The sequence below is a fragment of the Amphibalanus amphitrite genome, unplaced genomic scaffold (genome assembly GCF_019059575.1).
Source record: "Amphibalanus amphitrite isolate SeventyFive unplaced genomic scaffold, NRLGWU_Aamphi_draft 000032F_arrow, whole genome shotgun sequence".
NCBI lineage: Eukaryota > Metazoa > Arthropoda > Thecostraca > Balanomorpha > Balanidae > Amphibalanus > Amphibalanus amphitrite.
This window is the reverse complement of record NW_024881528.1, coordinates 57,675-76,432: the sequence shown is the minus strand read 5'-3', so window position 1 is coordinate 76,432 and position 18,758 is coordinate 57,675. Positions and strand designations below refer to the sequence as shown.

Sequence of the window (18,758 nt, the reverse complement as noted above, 5' to 3'; positions counted from 1 at the left end):
GTCACGAACGACAGATTAACAGGTGAAATTTACGCCGTAAGTGTCATCCCCAGCCAGATTTGCAACGCATCTCGCAACCAGTGAACTATCTGGTCACTGGTGACTGCCAGGACCCACCTGCCGGCGCGCCGCCCAGGTTCATGGACAGAGCTTGTGTGATGGTCAGGTAGATCCGGTCCGTCAGAGGAGTAATCACCAGACGTCCGTTCAGACCCATGTACTCGTACCCGTAGTCGAACCGACCTGACGAAGAACGCGGGACAAATTGGGCGATTTTTAGCAGTTCGCAAGCATCATCAGTCAAGTATTTAACTACAAAGGCATAACTATTCCACTAACTCATGAAAGCTGACAGGGAAAGCAGCGCAGCAAAATAAAAAAATATAGTCAATGAAATTATGGTTTCATCGGTAAATCGGCAGCAATATGCACTTACCGGTACACTGTTGCACCACCAGACTGTCTGGCTCGCACATCCAGTAAAATCGGAGCTGGCTCTCCCATTCAAACTCGCTTTGGTCAAGGATGCTGTCCCTCACGAATGCGTCGATAATGTCCCTGAAGAGGTAATTCGACAGCGGTGTTAGCGCTCGATAAATATCATCGATCGACAGATATTGAAATATTGACAAATTCTTAACGTAGCTACTCAAAATCATACAACGGACATAACTTGCCATTATTTATTTAGACAGACAACTTCAATAGGTTCATCCTTTCCGGGTTGTCAGTATATTGAGCCCACCTGGCGTGCACGTCGATGATGAGCACGGTGTTGATCTTTTTCCGTTCGTTCGGAGTCAGGTCAGTGCGCACGATCAACACCAACTCGTCCAATTGTCTGTTTAGAGTCGTCAGGTATTCCTTCATAGCACGCTTGTTGCCCTGTGTAAACAAAAAGTTCTCAGGTGATTACCAAAGAAATGAGAAAAACATCCACGTGCGCCCTTTCGAGTATTTCCCGAAGTAGTTTTATCTTGGTGAGCTTGATTTCAAGAAAACAAATCTGCTATTTCCAATACAACACCGGAAAATTTCAACGCATTGTATCTAGGAAGGCATAATAAAGGGAACATTAAACCAGACACGTAGGTATGTACATACATTTTAGCTACTTGTACGAATTCGTGTTAGGCTGTCACCTTTTTCACAAGTCTGAAGACCTCCTCGACCTCTGCCGTCCACCAGACCTGGTTGGCCGCCAGGCATATCATGCCCTGGTAGTCCAGCATCCACTGTGCCCTGTCACATACACACGTCGTGAAAATGTTATAACATATTATCATTTCAAAGTACCACGACAATTATTTCACGTTACTAAACAAACACAATGATGCAAACTGCCACAGGCGCTACACCCTGTTCACAGACCTGGATTTGCTGGTTTTGGCGTACTCGTAGATGGCCTTTTTGGTGAGGAACCGGTTGGTCCTCCACATTTCGGCCATCACAGCGTTCATCCAATCCTCCACGCGACCATCCACCACCTGTCGCATATCGTATGCTTCCGTAAATATTGCTGTTACACCTGTCAACACGGTAATCAAACAAACTAAGAAGCAAAAGAAAATAGGTAACCAAACGTTGTACGCACTTTACTCCTTAATAACATGGAAAGAATGCGTAATGGAACGAGTGTTTCACCAAACTTTATCCTAAAGTGTATTCACTCGCCTGTGCCTCTCTGAACTCCATGACCTCGGCCTCTGCGGAGTGCATGGCCGACACCACCAGGTCGTCATCGGCGTTCTTCACCATCCGCAAGGACAGGATATTGTCGAACATCTATCGGCATAAATGCCACATAATCAATCATTTAAGGCTGCAGCGAAAACCCACGGATAATTGCAGATGCATATCGATCCTACCAACTTGTTTATGGTCAACTATCCGCACAGATAACGGATAGTTGACTGACAGGTATATCAATCTGCATCTACTTGTTTTATTACCCACCCTATCAGCTGAAGTCAACCGGGTTCACTGGCGCTTGCTCATTCTCTCAGCCAAGCTGCTGTAGCATCGCGTACCTTGATGATGTGCTCCTGAATGCACTGCGGGTCGCTGTTGCCCAGGATCGACAGCAGCTCGTCGTCCGAGATGAAGAAGAAGCGAGGGAAGGCGTTCCGCTTGGCGTCCAGGTAGTCGGACAGCGACTTCTGGCACTTCTCCAGTCCCTGGGAGACCGTCTCCAGGTCCAGCAGACGGTTCGGCACCAGGCAGGCCGTCTTGATGATCGGCACTCGGTGGGCCTCGTTCATAATCTGCGTGCGAAGGACAAAAAGGAACATTTATACAAGAAAAATATAAGAAGCTTGCATTTAGCTCTCAAAATTTACGATGCCCGCTCGGTAATCGCCCGCTCGGTAATCATGACATCTGTGAATTGTTCAAGATGCAGTTATAAGGCATTTTCCGCAATAATCTTAGGCCTTAGCCGATGAGCTAGACAAATGTCAAACATGTATTTTGGTCCTAACCACCTGCCTCTGCCTTCAATTACCTTCCTGTAGGTGCTGTTGATGGCGTCAAACTTGCGCGACTCCTCGGGCAGCTGCGATCGGATGTCGGGAGACAGGTAGATGGCCTCCAGGTAGATCCACTTCCTCTGCACTACCAGCCAGATCTCCAGCACCTCGGCGATCACCGACAGCGTCTTCTCCCAGGTCTGGATCTGGGGCAGGAACGGTCCCACGAACCTGCCAACACCGGCACGTGTCACTGGCTGCAGTCTGCAGGATATCAGCAGCTTCACAAAAGATAAACTATTGGATATGGTCTCGGCTGATCGAACTGAGCGTACGGAACTTTGTCTCACCGCGATCCGCTCATGCTCTGCAGGTTCATGGTGCTGTCGTCGAGCGCCAGCAGCACCTCGTCCACGGCGGTCAGCACGAAGCCGCGCTCCTCGCCGTCCTTGGTGTACGGCAGCACGGTGAAACGCATCGCGTCCCATTGCTGCGCGGGAGAACATAACGGCGGGTCAGTCTAACATCGCACTCACAGACTAGGCGGTACTTGGTGTACGGCAGCACGGTGAAACGCATCGCGTCCCATTGCTGCGCGCCGAACATAACGACGGGTCAGTGTGGCATCGAGCTAAACTGGGGTCGATATGAGAAATTATCAAAGAAAATTCAACTGAAAGCATGACTGCTTGCCCGTTCATACAAAAAAAAAAAAACGCGCGGCTGTCTTTCATCATCCTGTTCAGTCTAACTACGCGTAATAAGACTGACGCCTTAGTCCCCACGTGTCTCATCGACTTCCCTGTCGTTAAACTCACCTCTGCGACGTCTTTGACGCCGGTCTCGATGCCGAGCTCCTTGATGGCGCCGCCGACGATGTCGGAGATGACGTCGCTGTAGTTGCTCAGCTCCATGGCAAACAGGTTCGCCAGCGTGAACGTCTCCGGGTCCATCTCGAACTCCTTGCCTGAAGCGGCATAATGACAAGAAAACCGGGCGGAACGACCCGTAAGTACAGAAGCCATCTAGCAAACCAACTGTCAGCATGTACATGCTAAAGGTCTTACCAAACGGAATATAATAAAATCAAATAAAAAGCACCACGGTGATGATTGATCGTCAATGGTCAAGATTCCGTTCAATAGAATAACGCTGATGAACATGGAATAATCACATCATTTTCAGCGAGTTCGTAAACAGCGAGACGGATATGCAGCCACGATCGGTATGTAACAAGCCCAGGCGAATTATTCTCACCAGTCTTCTTCATGAGCTCGCGCCAGTGCCGGTCGCGGATGGCCTCGTTCTTCAGGTCGACGAACAGCGGCACGGACGCCTTGAACTGCTTCATGTTCTCCTCCAGGTTCTTGCCGACGGTCAGCTGCCGCACGTCCTTGGGCAGCTTCTTGAACTGCCTGATGTAGGTCTCGATGTCGTCGGTCAGCGCCTGGGCGTTTAAGTTCGCCCACAGCGTCTGGGCCAGCTTCTCTCGAGCCTCCTGGATAACGATAAATCACAGACGGTTAGCATCCTTTATGAAATCACGTTAGAAAGCTAGGTTTAACTATGAATAAATTTCCCTACATGTCTCAGTATAGCTAGGTCGCCACCGTACCTTTTGGGCCAGGTAGATGTCGTAGATGAGCCGCATGCCGGCCATGTCCTTTTGTATGGTGTTGAGCTCCGGGTAGGCGGTGATGTCCAGGTCAAAGAGCCGCTCCGACTGGACCAGCTCCTGCTGTCGCTCCACCAGCGTCTCCAGCTCCTCCTCGTAACTCTGAAACAGTCAGAGTCAAATAAAACTCCCAGTCGCACATACCAGAGAATACAGGAAATCAAGATCACAAGATCTGCATTAAGATCTTTGAATACCTGAGCACAATTACATTGTGTCATATCATTTTTCTTTTTACAAAGGTCTCACCTTCATCTTTTGTTCGCCGAGGTCGAACTGGTCCCCGACGGTGCCGGGCCCCTCTGAGTCGTACCGGGCGCGGAACTCGGCTATCTGAACGTGGAAATCAGACACCTCGCCCTGCGTGATAACCGTAAACCTGGCGACCGAAAAAAAAAAACAGTCAGGATAATAAATCATATCGTCACGGCCATTGATTGTTAACATCGGCGAGGTCTGAAAGGCAGAGTCATCTCAGCCCGTTTCAAAAACCTTTTGATAGTGCGATCCAACAAGCACGAATGCGTGGTAACACAATTTATTAGCGAGCAGTTATGACCGGTGAATTGTTCACTCACCTCTGTTTGACCGGCCCCAGTCTGGCGTTGGTGACCTTTGCCCTGAGCAGCAGCTCGTCCCAGAGACGGTTGATGCCGGTGTGAGTCTCCACCTCGGCCTCCGGAACCTGGCACACAGCACAACACATAGACATGAGGCCACCCCGCGTGCCAACACACTCAGCAGGCCACATAATCACACCTTAAGTAAATCTCAACTGTCCTCACGGCGATAACAGCTTCAATGACGCACCGGCACGCCGTGGACGCTGAGCATGCGGTACTGCTCCTTGATCTGCACCATCTGGAGCTCCACGTCCAGCGACATGGCCTGCACGTCGGCGATGGTGGCCAGCAGGAACTTGATGTCCTCCTGGGTGGCCGGCGCACGGCTCAGGTCGTAGTGCTTGTCCTGCAAAAACGCAACAGATGGTCGTGAGCAAATACACAGGCAACACGCAGTTTTCTTCAGGAATGTGCATTTCCAAAGACTATCATAAACACAATGCGCTTAAAACATAATCCGCAATGCGTCTGCACTCTGCAGGACGTACTGCATCGATAACACACCGGCGTCAATGAAGTCGCTCGTACACGCATTATTAAGAAACCCAAATATCAGGACTCCTGAGAAATGCACGGTCAATACTTCTGCTACAGCTGTGTGCATTGCGACAATATCAATTAGTATACTCACTTCAAACAGTTCGCAGAGGTTGTTCAAGTCCTCTTTGGCAATAGCGTGCAGCAGTTCGCCCAGAACGTCTATCCAGCCCTGGATGTGACCCTTCACAGCCGAGGTCAGGTCATCCACGCGCAGTCTGAAAATAAGACACAATCAACATCTCATTTGGCATCCGATAAGACGCTAGCCGATTGTATGCAGCTGAACTTAATCGAGGTAAGGGACGGGTCAACTGGTCAGATTATCGCACAAAAGTAACACACGTTAAGTCACAAGCGGCACTCTACGAACAAAAACGTCAAAACCGTTACACAATTACATACGCCAAGGACAATAAATATCGGTACAATCCGCGCCCACCGTATGCTCTGGGCGTCCATCTGGGCGGCGGTGGTGTTGACGTCCTCCAAGATGTGTTTGTAGAAGAGGAACTTGTCGTCCCAGGCCACCAGCGACGGCTGGCGAGACACGAACTTCTCGCACGTCTGCTGCTTGTCGTACTTCCACAGGTTTCGGTAGCGGCGCCAGCTGCCCCGTCCAGGCATACGTCAGCGAGGTAAAACGTCAGAGTACACATCAGTACGGCGTATAACATTTTTGTTGAAATTTTCGAGAATGGGGGAGCGTTCTGTTACAGACCAATACTGGAAAATGAGCAAATTGCCTGCGATATAGAAAAAAAAAACAAAAAGCAGCGTCAGGTGAAGGATGAGGTGTAAAAAACACGTTTACGACATAAGGCCCGAAAAATGACGTTCTATCTCCCTTTTTATCGAGGTATTTGCACCAAATTGCCTGCTAGAATCCTTAGAAGTATCGTGAATCGGTTCCATATTTCGGACGGGAGCTGCTCGAGCCGCACTCACAGCTGGATGCTCTTCTGGACGCGGGCCAGCAGGTTCTGCACCGTGTTCTGGATCTCCAGCACCAGGTCAATCACCCGCGGGTCGCAGCTGATGTCCTGGAAGAAGCTGTAGACGAACGCATCGTTCGAATTGTCGCCCATTTTGATCGGCGGACATTCGAGGCACGAGCCGCGCTGCCACCGCACAAAGTGCTTCGTCCTGGAACAAACAGATTGTCAGCGGTTTTATGCAGACGTTAAATCGAAAGCGAAAGGTCTTAAAGTGGCCGAAACACACAGCAGTATCGGGAGGTAGCCTATAATTACTCACGATTCGATGCAGTCTCGGACCGAGTTCATGATCATCTTGTAGATGTCGTTGGTGAGCGGGCTGACGACCACGTCCGGCGTGGCCAGCAGCATGTTCACTAGGAACAGCGGCGTGTCCCCGTTCAGCCGGGTCAGGAACTGACGCAAGTTCAGCAGGATCAGACTGCGGGGACGGTCAAACAAGTCACAGCCAGACACAGACCAATGTCATGAGGTGGGATAACTGGCATAAGCATAAGACTTAGTCTGAGCACGTGTGACTGGAAACAGATTCCAGAAGCTTAAGCGGCACAACACTCATCGCTCCTTACTTGGTGCAGGCGACGAAGCACTGCCGCTCCCAGTGCGAGTAGTACTTGTAGAGCCGCGGGTTCCGGCCCGTGTTGGTGTGTACCACCAGGCCCTCGACCTTGATCAGCTGCGGCCCGATACTCTGGTACTTTCTGGCCAGCCGCTCAATGTCGTGAGCCCGCCGCAGCTCCACGCAGCTGAAGAACTCCTGTGGACGAGAACAGAGAACAATTACACTACGGTACGGCCAGTGGTAAATACAGCAGTAGGCGGAAGGGTGGCACGGTACAGATAAATATCGCGCCAAGCCGACCTCCAGTCGCAGCTGCTAAGAAGTACAAAACTTTGCAGCCTTACTCAGCTAACTTATTCAGTCAATCCTACTGATAAATCCATGTAAGCTGTGATAGATGAAATGATATCGGAGTCGGGCTTACTCTAGGACATACGCAGAAATCAGTAGCTGAGTGATGATTATATACCCAGCACCGCCCACCTTGCAAGGAAGAAGCTCTGTCGTTGTCGGTCCGGTGAACAGATCCATGTTGCTTAGACTGGAGATCTGTCGCTCCATGTCTCTCGCGTTCTTTTGCACCTGAAATACAACGAACCCATTTGTCACATTTATCCGTTCATAACTGGACACCTCATAGAGACCTGACGCCGGAGCCCTCACCTGGTGTACCAGCGACTCAAACACGCCGATGGCGCTGTTACACTTGGTGCAGAAGTCGCCGACGCTCAGCGCGCTCCAGTTGATCCGCTTGGTGGCCGGGCGCAGGATCCGCTCCACGGAGCGGACGTCCTCCTTCAGTAGCTCCATCTGCGGTCAGATTCGTCCGTTAACAGCTGCTCGCTTCATACCTGTCACATTAAAAATATTCCAGAGATTTTCCCGAAAAAATCCCCACGTATGACGTAAAAGGTAAATAACCAGCGAAGCATCAATCAAACACGCCAGTGGACACAAATTTCACGGATAAATATTGTTTCCTTCCAAGTAATTATTCCTCCCTCATGCGAACTGTTCAGCTCATTGGCTACCTACCACTCCGCCGGCCTGCTCATCCCAATCCCACCATCAGGCTGTCTCTGCCCCCCACCCCCGCCAAGTCCTCTCCCCCTCAAGCTATCTGTACTCCACTACCTGCCTGGCCTGTTCTCTCCGCCCTCAGACTGTCCACGTCTCCACTCCCCTCATGCTCTCCCGTGTCCCGCTCCGTCCTCTATCATTCTGACCTCGGGGTCTGTCATGCAGCCGAGTACGCCGTTGAACCTGTCGATCATGGCCGCCAGGTTGACGCTGTGTCGCCGGTAGCGGTCCTCCTGGAGCGCCACGTTGCGCGCCAGCTCCGGCAGGTGAAAGCCCAGCACCTCCAGGTGCTTCGAGTCGGCGATTATCTCCAGCAGCTCGTACGGCACGTTCACAGAGAACGGAGACGTGCGAGACGACGGCGTGGCGCCGCGCAGCGCTGCCGCCGAGAGACAACAGTGCGTTGTGAACAGTGCGAGTGAAATGGCGAACGCAGTGGGCAGCTTTATTAAGTGATGATGCGTCTCGTTTTTCACCGTATTTCTCTAGAAATATCATCGAACGGAATGAACACGTCAGTATTTTCATGTCTTTCAGTAACTATGCAGCTCGTTTTTCATCGTATTTTCTCTAGAAATATCACCGAACGGAATGAACATGTCAATATTTTCATGTCGTTCAGTAACTATGCATCTCGTTTTTCATCGTATTTTCTCTAGAAATATCACTGAATGGAATGAACACGTCAATATTTCATGTCGTTCAGTAACTTCAGCAACACGATTTAACCACAACATTGTTTTTAAGTCCCGACGGTGTGAAATTAACGCTACCAATTTTCAGGCATAGCATACGGACGGAAGATAGGCTGTGTCTTACCACTCTTGCAGGGCGACCGTCCGGTCTCCGCCAGCACCGTTTTGCGGAGCAGCTGCGGCAGCATGTGGTCGATACGCTCGCGCCAGGAGGCGTACAACTGGTCCTCGTAGGCCTTCATACGGCGGCCCACCGTCAGGTAGTGCGCCTTCGCCTGCATCGCACGGTGCTCGTGAACAGCCAGCCTGACAGAATGATCTATGCTGCGCGACTCTGCTGTCAGTATTCCGTCGTATGTACTATAGCCATTAATATTTTACCGACAAATAAATAAATAAAATTAAAACTTCAACGACACCACGCATAAAAAGGTGCAGTATATGCAATACGTTGTCGATCAATTCGACTTATCCTTACCGCCTGTCCCATTTCGGTGTCCATCATGGCAGGGCACTTAAGGAACTTGACGATGTTGCGTTTGATCTTGAGAAAGAGCAGGCGCTCCCAGTGGATGGCCCCCGAGACTGCCGGGTGGTTCTTGTGCAGCGGAGGGTCGTCCTTGTTCTCCTGCCGATCGAACCCCAGTGTAATTTTGACAATGTTTCAGAAAGACAGTCAATTAGTAACTATCGTGTCTTGAAATAAACGGCGTCCAATTGATAAGAGCAGCGTATCAAAACCATGTTTGCCATAGAATAACCATCACAGCTCTAAGTATGCAATCAGTACAACTTAACCCTATTAGTGGCAGGGGGGGGGGGGGTTGTTTTTATCCACCCCTCAGGTTTTTCGGGAATATCTCCGAAACCGCTGAAGCTACGATGCTGAAATTTTCTGACTTTTCCTAAAACTAAATTGGGCACATTCCCTGAAAATTTCAAGTTCATAACTTTACCAGGGGCGGCTCCAGAGCACTGGGAATTGGGGGTCCTATTCGTGAAGCGAGTCATTTGGGCGAAGATCACGATGCTGCACCAGTTTTACGAACAGTGAATGAAAGGTATCATGTGATAACATATACAAAGTTATTGTGCATCCTCTTTTGACACGTTTTTGCTATAATAGGCGGATCCAGGCGTCCAAAAAGGGGGGTTATTTTTTACCTCCCAACATAGGTGCCCTGACACCGCCTATGCATGACCAATACAATTTTAGTCGTTCTCTCATAAGAAAATTGTAACATAACAAGACCATTGCCACCCTTTTTAGAAACAGTACCAACAAAAACCTTATTTACTATACTTTTTGTGTACCCCCAATCTCAATGATCTGTATCCGCCTATGATTTTTGAAAATGCATATTTTTAGGATCCATGTGAATTCCTGGTTCATTCTCTATCGATCGGCAAAAGTTGCGTTAAGATTGGTTCAGAAACCTGGCCGTGATAAACAGTCTAAAATGTATCTGCAATTTGCCCGTTTTTACCCCCCTCTACCCCCCTATTGACATTTTTTAATTTTATTTTTTTTTTTAGAAATGTAGATCTCGTTGAGCCAAATCGAATGCCGTTTGAATTTTGAAAATCGGCCGGTTAGATCTCGAGATATCAAGGGGGGGTCGTAAACAGCCCCCCCCCCCTGCCACTAATTAGGGGTAGCCAGGAGCCTGCCACTAATAGGGTTAAAGGCCTGTTTAAATTGCACTCACGTCGAACATTTTGGCCACCTCGTCCACCTCCCGTTTGTACTGGTTCAGAATGTCGCTGTACTTGCGACGCAGCTCGTTGTTGATCGACTGACGCGACTTGACGTGCTCAAACTTCCGCACCACGTCGAACGCCGCCTCCGAGGACCTGGCAATGTCGACCCAACCAATTGGCGTGTTAATAGCTGCAGAGGCCGGGCCCGGGACACTGCGGTGCAAAGCCCAAAATAGTTTCGAAACCATCAGAAAAATCCGGAGGTAAGCTGTCATTTCATTGGTAATTGGTCTTCCATGACAATAAAAAAGTAGGTCTGCCCAATATCGCACCTATAGCTGATTGCCCTGCACATAAACGGCGATTCTAGCACGCACGCATGTCCGAGCGTTCCACTTTAGGAAGTGCAATGTAAGTGCAATAAAGCGCAATCGAAACGTCTCCTTGTACCACCTGTGACGTGTGAAAGGTGTTACTGATAAATAAATTAGCCCTTCAACGGGGAAAAAATCCGACACGCACGTTATTTGTCGGTAACTGAAACCATCGCGCATTACACAACGATCGTAGGGTGGTCTATCAAGGGCAATGTATTCTTACCTGAGGGCTCGGAAGCTTTCGTCAAGGAATTTCTTGGCCTCTGACTCGATTCGCAGCACCTCGGTACCGAACCGGTCCATCACTCCCTGCCACATGTGATGCAGCCTGCGGAGCAGATGAGAGGCGGAGTGTGACACCCAAAACACGTCAGATGCTTGCTGAGGGACGAAAGGTTGTGCCAGCGCATGGTCTCATAAAAACATCAGTCACCAACACATTTTTATTGTGTGTAAGTTCGCTTTCACCCGCTGCAGCAGCTGCCCCACCTGGTACTGAATATGTCGAACGCCACCGCCTCGAACGGCACCACCAGGTTTTTGACGCGCTGTTTGACGTCGTCCATGCGGTGGGGATCGGAGGTCACCGCCCGCAGGTCCGGGCACAAGATGTTGTTGAACTCCTCCAAGACCTGAGCAGCGCATAAATGTCACAGGACGGAATATTTGATAAGTAATCAGCAAAGCCAAACATGGGTGCGAACCACAACACGACGAAGTTCGACCCTCAATCTCAACACTGCAAAAAGATAAAAACTCACGAACTGCACCGAAAGATAACTGACACAACAGGGCCGCGCCTTTATACGGTGATCTGGTCGGACCTTAAAAAAATCGAAGCTGATCATTAAAAAAGCTTCAGTCATTTAAAATACTCCCGACCACAAACAAATTTAATTAAGTTTCTTCAGACATGAGCACGTATCTCACAACGGCTGCCTCTGGCCACTCACGACGGCGACATGCTGGAGGTCCTTGCAGATGATGGCCATGTGGTCCGTGTCGTCGAAGAGGCGGCGCCGGTCGAACTCCCAGCGCGCGCCGCGACCGGACGTCTCGATCTCGGCGCGCGTGGCCAGGTACGACTCGCGCCAGCGGCTCAGCAGGCGCACCGCCGACGCGGCCAGCTCCTGCACCTTGCGCGGCGGCTGTCTGTCCACCCAGCGCGCACACCACCCGAATACGGTCACATAGTCGGACGAATCGTACATAAAGCGCTACGCAGCGGCTGCCGACCGCACCACGGTAATATTTTAAAAAAAAAACACACACACAGCTCATGAAGTTCAAAACCGATATAGGTAAAACCAATGATGAAGCGAAGGCTTATATAGCCGGTCGCCCATTACCTGAAGAGTGATTTGATGGAGATGGCGCTGCGGACGCGGGTGACTAGCTCCCAGGCGAGTCGCTCCATCAGCGGTGCCATCCGGTGGTCGCGGTTGTAGTGGCGCGAAAGGATCCACACCATGCGCAGGCTGTCCATCACCTGGGGCAGCGCGTCGGCCACCACCGACAGCGACGGGTGGCTGCGCACCGTCTGAGAGGGCGCCCCGTGGGGAGTCAACGCCCGACCACCAACAACTCCAGGCCAGCCGCCCGAACAATATGAAAGCATTAATTAGCGTCGAACCGACACTGGCTGTGTAACTTGTCCCTACTTTACCGCAAATATTCAGCGGCTGCAACTAGCGCTGCGAGTCTCACCCTGAAGTGTCTCTCCAGCGTGGCCAGGAAGCGGACGTTGTCGTAGGCCTCGCGGTAGCAGCGGTGCACGTCGTCCACCTGCATGTGGAACCCCTGGATGACGCTAGAGTCCACCATCTCCAGAAGACGCACCATTTTCATCACTGCCAGACAAGAGTTATACATACACTGTTTTATAGATATATTTTAGTGTTGGCTGGTGAAAAACGTCAATAAATCAAGGGCCCAGCTATCGAACCAAATCAATAACGGCGTCACAATATATCTTATTGAGTGTTTGGTCAACAGACTTTAAACAGTGAAACTGACCTGTGGGCAGCTTGAACTGTTCCACGAGCGAGGAGAGTTCCGAGTACTTCTCCCTCCACAGGTCCAGCTCGGCCATACACCCGTTCGAGGACGGCTTCTGCTCAGTCAAATAACGTAATGGGACGTAACATAACCACGCAGCCCAGCACAAGGCATGCTCATTGCTCATTTCATAGTACGTGTAAAGCCTGAAACAGACCCTTTCCGCGGTCAGGAAATCGCATGCGAGAGCCTATTCAAATACATGGAAGCACGCTCGCATCAATCGCACGCACCTCCCGCAAGCGATCGATGCGAGAAGAATTATAATGTATTTGAATAGGCTCTCGCATGCGATTTCCTGAACGCGGAAAGAGTCTGTTTCAGCCTTAAGACTTGAAAATACTGAATGACTGCAATCGAAATCGCAGTATTTTATGTGGCGTGCAAGACGCCTTGCAGTCTGTCAGAGTGACTGATCAGAACCTGAATATCGACATGTCGATTACCGTTCTGGATTCCAACAAAATACCCCTTTGCCAACCGCTGCCCACCTGTCCACCTGACTATCGGACTCGTACACGTGAGCGCTAGCCGGTGAGCCGCTGATCTGACCAGTGGCGGATCCAGGGGGGGGGGGCAAAATGGGCATTTGCCCCCCCCCCCCCCCAAACGGCATAATTTTAACATTACGCCTATGGACGATGCATGGAAAGAATCGATAAATTGTTATGGTTTGCCCCCCCCCCCCCCCAAAAAAAAAACTCTGAGCTGGATCCGCCTCTGGATCTGACTGACCCTGTTGATCATGCCGTCCAGGTTTCTGGCCATGTCCTGCTGCCAGGTGGCCAGCGTCTCCTCGATGACGGCCAGCAGCTGGCGGTCCTCGGCCAGTGCCGACAGCTGCTGCTGGTCGTCCGAGCTCGCCTCCAGCAGCGGCAGCTCCGGCAGCTCCAGGAAAAACCGCGTGCTCAGCTGCTCACGCGTCCTGGCGCACCCCGCACACAAACCGGAGGAGAGGTCTCAGAAGATGAGGAACGAATTACGATCGACAAAAAAAAAAAACGAGGCTTGCTTTGTGTCAATATATGTCCGCACACAAACCGAAATCGAGGTCTATGAAGTAAAAGACCGGCAATTGACTAACATAGAAAATCCGCAACAAGATCTGGAACTCGTCCTGCGTCCCCTCGATACATGCAATCGTTGCTCTCTACACGATACGTGTGTACTAGTTCGCGTCATCCTCTCGTCGTTATTTATCGAATTCATAAATAAAAATAGAAACCTGAAGTTTTCTCGTCTGAACTCAAGTCAAATGACACTCTTCAGATTATCGTAATGTTAGAAACACGCAATCGTTTAAAAATGGGATGCTTTGGATTTCAGCAAAAGCTTCGTCTCCAGCCAACGAGGGTATCGCTGCAACAGTGCGATCTATGCTTCGGTATTTAGTTTACCTTACGACGGGCAATGCACGTTTTATGCGGAAAATGGTAAAACGTTGAGCGCAGGTCGCATTAAACTTTCTGTGGGGACAGTGAGATACGGCTTGGTAAAACATCAATTACTGAAGAAAAATATGGGCATTCAATTATTCGTTGAATTAAAAGACACGTGCTGATTGATCATCCGGTCAGGCCCAACGCCGCTCCGCATGCAAGAACGATCGCTATCACGTTTGCCCCCCCCCCCCCTCCCCGCCCCTGGAACTCACCTTTTCACTCCGGAGATGATCTTATGCAGGTTGATGATGAACTCGTCTCTGAGCTGGAGCCGTATTGAGGTGCGTCGAGTCACTGGTGTGGCCGTGATGGGCCGCGCCCCGACGGCGCCCGGGGCCGTGTCGCCGCCGGCGCCGGCTGCTGCCTCCGGGACCGTCGGCACGGAGGTATCCGAGTCACTGCCCTCCCGAGTCTGCAGCACTGGCAGGAACCGCTGCGGCGCACACAGACGGGCTGCTGCTCACCGGGCAGATAACAAGCAGCACGATCACAACGGCACGATATCCGATCAGCACTGTCACAGTTGTGGCACACCTCCCGACCGACTTGACGCCGACCAGTCACTAAACGTCCCTCACTTCCCGTAGCAGTCACTAACCTGCGCCAGCGTGGCGTCCAGATCGTCCAGCGCCAGCTTGTCCATGGTGCAGAACTCGAAGTGCTGCGGCATGGCGCTGCGCATCGTCTCGGCGTCGTGCGGCTCGGGCACGTTGTTCGGCGTGCGCCGACTGAACACCACTGCCCCAGACGCCTGACGGTGGGGAGGGGAGGGGGAGGGTGCGTCGGCTGTCCTGAGGATCGTGTTTCAACGCTGCTTCCTAGACGGGAATCGTCCCACCGCGCCGGTACGGATCATATAGCCGACACAAATACCGTTCGTGGTGTTCGGCAGATACTGGATTGCTTTATTATAAACTGTTTCCCTATAACATGGATAATCAACAGACGTCAGTAATTCGAAGTGACAAAAAAAGTGATACTGCTTTGCCATAGTTTTGCCGTGCAAAGGCAGGCACGATTACGTTGGGTCAGAGGTCATTACGTCAGGTCAGAGGTCACCGAATGATAATCTGTTTGTCCTTGAACGGCAGGGTTACAGGAAATTTCAACAGTGTTATTATGTGATTTCACCGCCCCATCGTTCAGTTATTTTCCATCCTCAGGACCGTCAAATACTTTTCCTCCACGCCGCTGATCTGGACTGGACGGTCACCTTCATCCGACGTGAGAAGCTCGTAAGGAGCAGGCATAGGAGCGGTGGGGTAACCATTTGCGGGGCTGGTTGACTTACCCACTAATGCCTATCATCCTTACGGCTCTGCAAAGGGCTCGTCAGCCCGGAGAGCCTAAACGTATGCAAGAAAAAAGCATAGGCGGCGGAACGGGGAGGGCACCGGGGCACCGTGCCCCCTTTGATTTTGGCATTTTAACATTAGCCCTATGGGCGTTGCATGGAAAGAATGGGACCAGAAAAGTCGGCAGTGCCCCCCCCCCCCCCTTAATTAAGAGTGTTCCACCGCTACTGAGAAAAAGCATGCCATTAGCTTACGCCTTCAGGAAGAACTTCGGGAGATATTTTCGTCGCCATTTTTATCGACGGTCTTGTGATCCGTTTCACAATGCATTTCTGTAAAGAAGCATAACGTCAATGTAGTATCAGGCAACACGAAGAATGCAGTCGAAGCATTAATTTATTAATCAAATAAATAAGTGACACAAGCACGGCTAAGCTCAATGACAAAATAACGCTGCGGAATACGTTATACGATGTTCGAAAATAACGATCTGTTTATCATGTCTAAAAAAGAAGCGGTTGCACTGAGCCCGTGCCACATTTTATATTAACTACTTCTGAAATCCACTAACGGATTTGGACAACGGTATTACATGTGCGATTCTTTATTCCCCCACCCTTACCCCCCACCCCCCACCTCCCCACCCTCCCGTACTAACACCCAAGACAAATAAGTGTCCTCATCGACAGCATTATACGATTCGATTCTTACCGTGCGGGGAGGAGTGGGTGACTGCTGATTGGAGTCCATTTCAGACGGCGTCTTCTGCTTGTCTGCCGACGAACCCTGAGAAGCCGCCGACGAAACGGACATGCGCTCGGCAATCTCCACGGCTGTAGATGAAACGGGACCGTTGCAAGCTACATCCACCTCCATTTGGGTTATCAAAGCACTCGTCTGGTCATAAGCACAAAAACACACTGCATCACATTTGATTATTCACATCGTTCCTGCACTCAGTTCATTGACGACCCGTACCTGTGGCCGGCTCCTCTGGCAGAGCGGACCGGGACTTGGCGGTGACGGCCGAGGCGGTCTTTCCCACAGTCTCGGTCTGCTGGTCCCCGGCCGTAGCTCCAGGCTCGTCTGACCAAACAGAACAACAGTGAACGACGAAACTGACACTGGTAATGTCCACAAATACGAGAAATACACATTCTTTTCACTGTAGCCTTTTACCATAATCACACCTTGGGGCTCAAGCTGCACCTCCAGTGTTTCTTCTCGATGTTCGGTCTCCTTGTAGAGCATGATTGAGTGGCCGGGCTGTGACGATATAGGCCGATCCAAAAAGCAGTCCAAGGCCCGACGCACGGCACCCTCGTCCCGAACCAACATTGCTTCAAACATCTCCTCATGACTGGGACGCTCGAAGAGGTCAACCTGAGAAAAATGAAGAAAAAAATGAAAAGAGAACATTTTAATTGCATTTACCAGTACCTATAGAGCTCGCTAAAAAGAAAAATAAAGCAAGTGCTTACCGTGTTTCCGTCTGCTGAAACGGACAAATCAGATTTGATTGTCGGAGCCGCGCCGGAGCCGTCATTCGGCTGGTCATCAATGCTTTCGAACAGCGCTTTGGATATTTCGCATAACCATAGGATCCGGTAGTCATCGATTACTTCATCCTCCATGGTGCCTGAAAAGGTTAAAATTTTAAAAATTTTATCTAACCAGCCCGGTGTTGGATATACCTTGTTTTATGATCGACCAGACAATAAATTTTCAGAATCACTGGAGCTCGCATCAGTTATCAACGTTTCCATTCATGTCCGTTCCGAACTCCGAAGCTCAGTTGGTTGCCGGTGGGTAGAGTATCGGACTTCCGGTAGTGACTATATAGTGTGAAGAGAACCCGGGCGGAGAGAAGAATTTGACTTTTGAGCTCCGGCGCTCAAAAGTCAAATGTGCAGCTTTCTAACGGAAATGGTCTGTTGCTGGTGGAGGAAGCCACGGTGAGTGCCGAATTGAAGTAAGTTTAACCCTCGCCGGACCTATTGGTCTTCTACACATACGCGCCGGCCGAGGGGAGGGGGGGGGGGGGCGGGTACGACCCCCCTCGCCGTTTCGCCCCTGGTGGAGCTAGCGCGTCGCGGAAAAAACGAGCGTGTGCGCCGTTACGAGACGCAGAGATTGGTACCCGATTTTAAGGTCCTAGGTCAACCGGTGACCTCTGCGGTCAGGTCAAGTGCCCTAGGGTACGGTTCAGTTTTTGGTGAATAACTTCGCAAAAAAACGGCCGCAGAGCGCCGATTTTGGCAGCATCGTGTTCGCCTCGCTCAGGCGCGTCGAATGATATACTTTTTGTTTGGATCAGGTCAACTTAGGGTGTTGACCCCAGGTCAAGGGCAGGTCAGCGCCCCCAGGTCACGAAGTTGGTCGAAAGAGGTCATGTCGCATATCATTCGATTCGGCAGGTCTTCCTGAGTCCATTGGTGGCTTTCCCGACTCGTCAGCTCAATTTGATCGGGAGTTATTGACGAAAAACTAATATGACCTTGATGACATCATAAATGACGTCACGCAAGGTCAACATTGCAAATGTGACGCATCTAACCTTGCAAGGAGTGCATCAAATCACGATTCTGTGTGCTTGAGATAGTTGGAGATCGTTCCCGGCGCCAGAATAGCAGTTTTCATTTTTCCCCATTGACTTAAATAATGGTGAGGCCACGAAAATGACCTGACCTCATATGACCTTTAGGAAAAATCCGAGAATACAAGTTGTGAGACTCGTAATGGATACTAGACCCTGCAAGTTTCATTTCCCTATGAAAGTTCCTCTGGCAGTGAGGGCGTTGCGAAGTTGCGACATCTGAAGACCGTGCAGAGGTTCACTGATGACGTCATAGGTCAGTGACCTGACCTGACCCGAAAATGCGGTTGGTGGCAAAAGATCCGGCTTGAATCAAAGGTCAGGTATGCCAAGTTTCAGCTTTCTATCGCCAGCGTGCTCGGAGCTATCGCGAAAAAACCCTATGGCGGCACCCGCCCCCCCCCCCCCCCCCCACCTCGGCCGGCGAGGGCGAGGTCCGGCCTTGATGGCCATTGGCCATCCAAATCAGGGTATATTCTTCTCCCGAATCCCGATTGCCTGTGATTGCCCGATCGGACGTATATGGATCGGGGTCTATCTATAGACAAGCTCTGCTCAATGCCAAGCTCCGGCTCGGTCAACACCTTAATTGACACATCGCACTGCAGCGAAATGAAAGTGTTGGGCGCGAGTCGTGATCTGCGATCGTCG

The 18,758-nt window shown here is 50.7% G+C and overlaps 1 protein-coding gene across 1 annotated transcript in view; it reads right to left on the bottom strand.

Annotated features, from left to right (window-relative positions):
- Positions 1-16,894, bottom strand: part of LOC122368565 (dynein axonemal heavy chain 10-like) — a 44,800-nt gene extending 27,906 nt beyond the window's left edge. The window contains exons 1-39 of the mRNA XM_043342597.1: positions 16,702-16,894; positions 16,490-16,597; positions 16,223-16,344; positions 15,766-15,843; positions 14,815-14,967; positions 14,429-14,649; positions 13,510-13,699; positions 12,733-12,829; positions 12,424-12,566; positions 12,066-12,256; positions 11,670-11,868; positions 11,206-11,348; positions 10,940-11,044; positions 10,348-10,492; positions 9,117-9,266; positions 8,763-8,913; positions 8,090-8,322; positions 7,527-7,673; positions 7,347-7,445; positions 6,871-7,058; positions 6,561-6,722; positions 6,252-6,449; positions 5,746-5,913; positions 5,398-5,521; positions 4,954-5,112; positions 4,722-4,828; positions 4,393-4,522; positions 4,084-4,245; positions 3,726-3,966; positions 3,287-3,435; positions 2,819-2,958; positions 2,504-2,699; positions 2,031-2,264; positions 1,675-1,785; positions 1,372-1,487; positions 1,143-1,242; positions 746-885; positions 437-558; positions 118-243 (exon numbers count right to left, since the gene is read on the bottom strand). Coding sequence (XP_043198532.1) covers positions 118-243; positions 437-558; positions 746-885; positions 1,143-1,242; positions 1,372-1,487; positions 1,675-1,785; positions 2,031-2,264; positions 2,504-2,699; positions 2,819-2,958; positions 3,287-3,435; positions 3,726-3,966; positions 4,084-4,245; positions 4,393-4,522; positions 4,722-4,828; positions 4,954-5,112; positions 5,398-5,521; positions 5,746-5,913; positions 6,252-6,449; positions 6,561-6,722; positions 6,871-7,058; positions 7,347-7,445; positions 7,527-7,673; positions 8,090-8,322; positions 8,763-8,913; positions 9,117-9,266; positions 10,348-10,492; positions 10,940-11,044; positions 11,206-11,348; positions 11,670-11,868; positions 12,066-12,256; positions 12,424-12,566; positions 12,733-12,829; positions 13,510-13,699; positions 14,429-14,649; positions 14,815-14,967; positions 15,766-15,843; positions 16,223-16,344; positions 16,490-16,597; positions 16,702-16,861 — 5,908 coding nt within the window. The 5' untranslated portion in view covers positions 16,862-16,894. The remainder of the gene's footprint in view (positions 1-117; positions 244-436; positions 559-745; positions 886-1,142; positions 1,243-1,371; positions 1,488-1,674; positions 1,786-2,030; positions 2,265-2,503; positions 2,700-2,818; positions 2,959-3,286; positions 3,436-3,725; positions 3,967-4,083; positions 4,246-4,392; positions 4,523-4,721; positions 4,829-4,953; positions 5,113-5,397; positions 5,522-5,745; positions 5,914-6,251; positions 6,450-6,560; positions 6,723-6,870; positions 7,059-7,346; positions 7,446-7,526; positions 7,674-8,089; positions 8,323-8,762; positions 8,914-9,116; positions 9,267-10,347; positions 10,493-10,939; positions 11,045-11,205; positions 11,349-11,669; positions 11,869-12,065; positions 12,257-12,423; positions 12,567-12,732; positions 12,830-13,509; positions 13,700-14,428; positions 14,650-14,814; positions 14,968-15,765; positions 15,844-16,222; positions 16,345-16,489; positions 16,598-16,701) is intronic.
- Between the last annotated feature and the right edge of the window lie 1,864 nt (positions 16,895-18,758).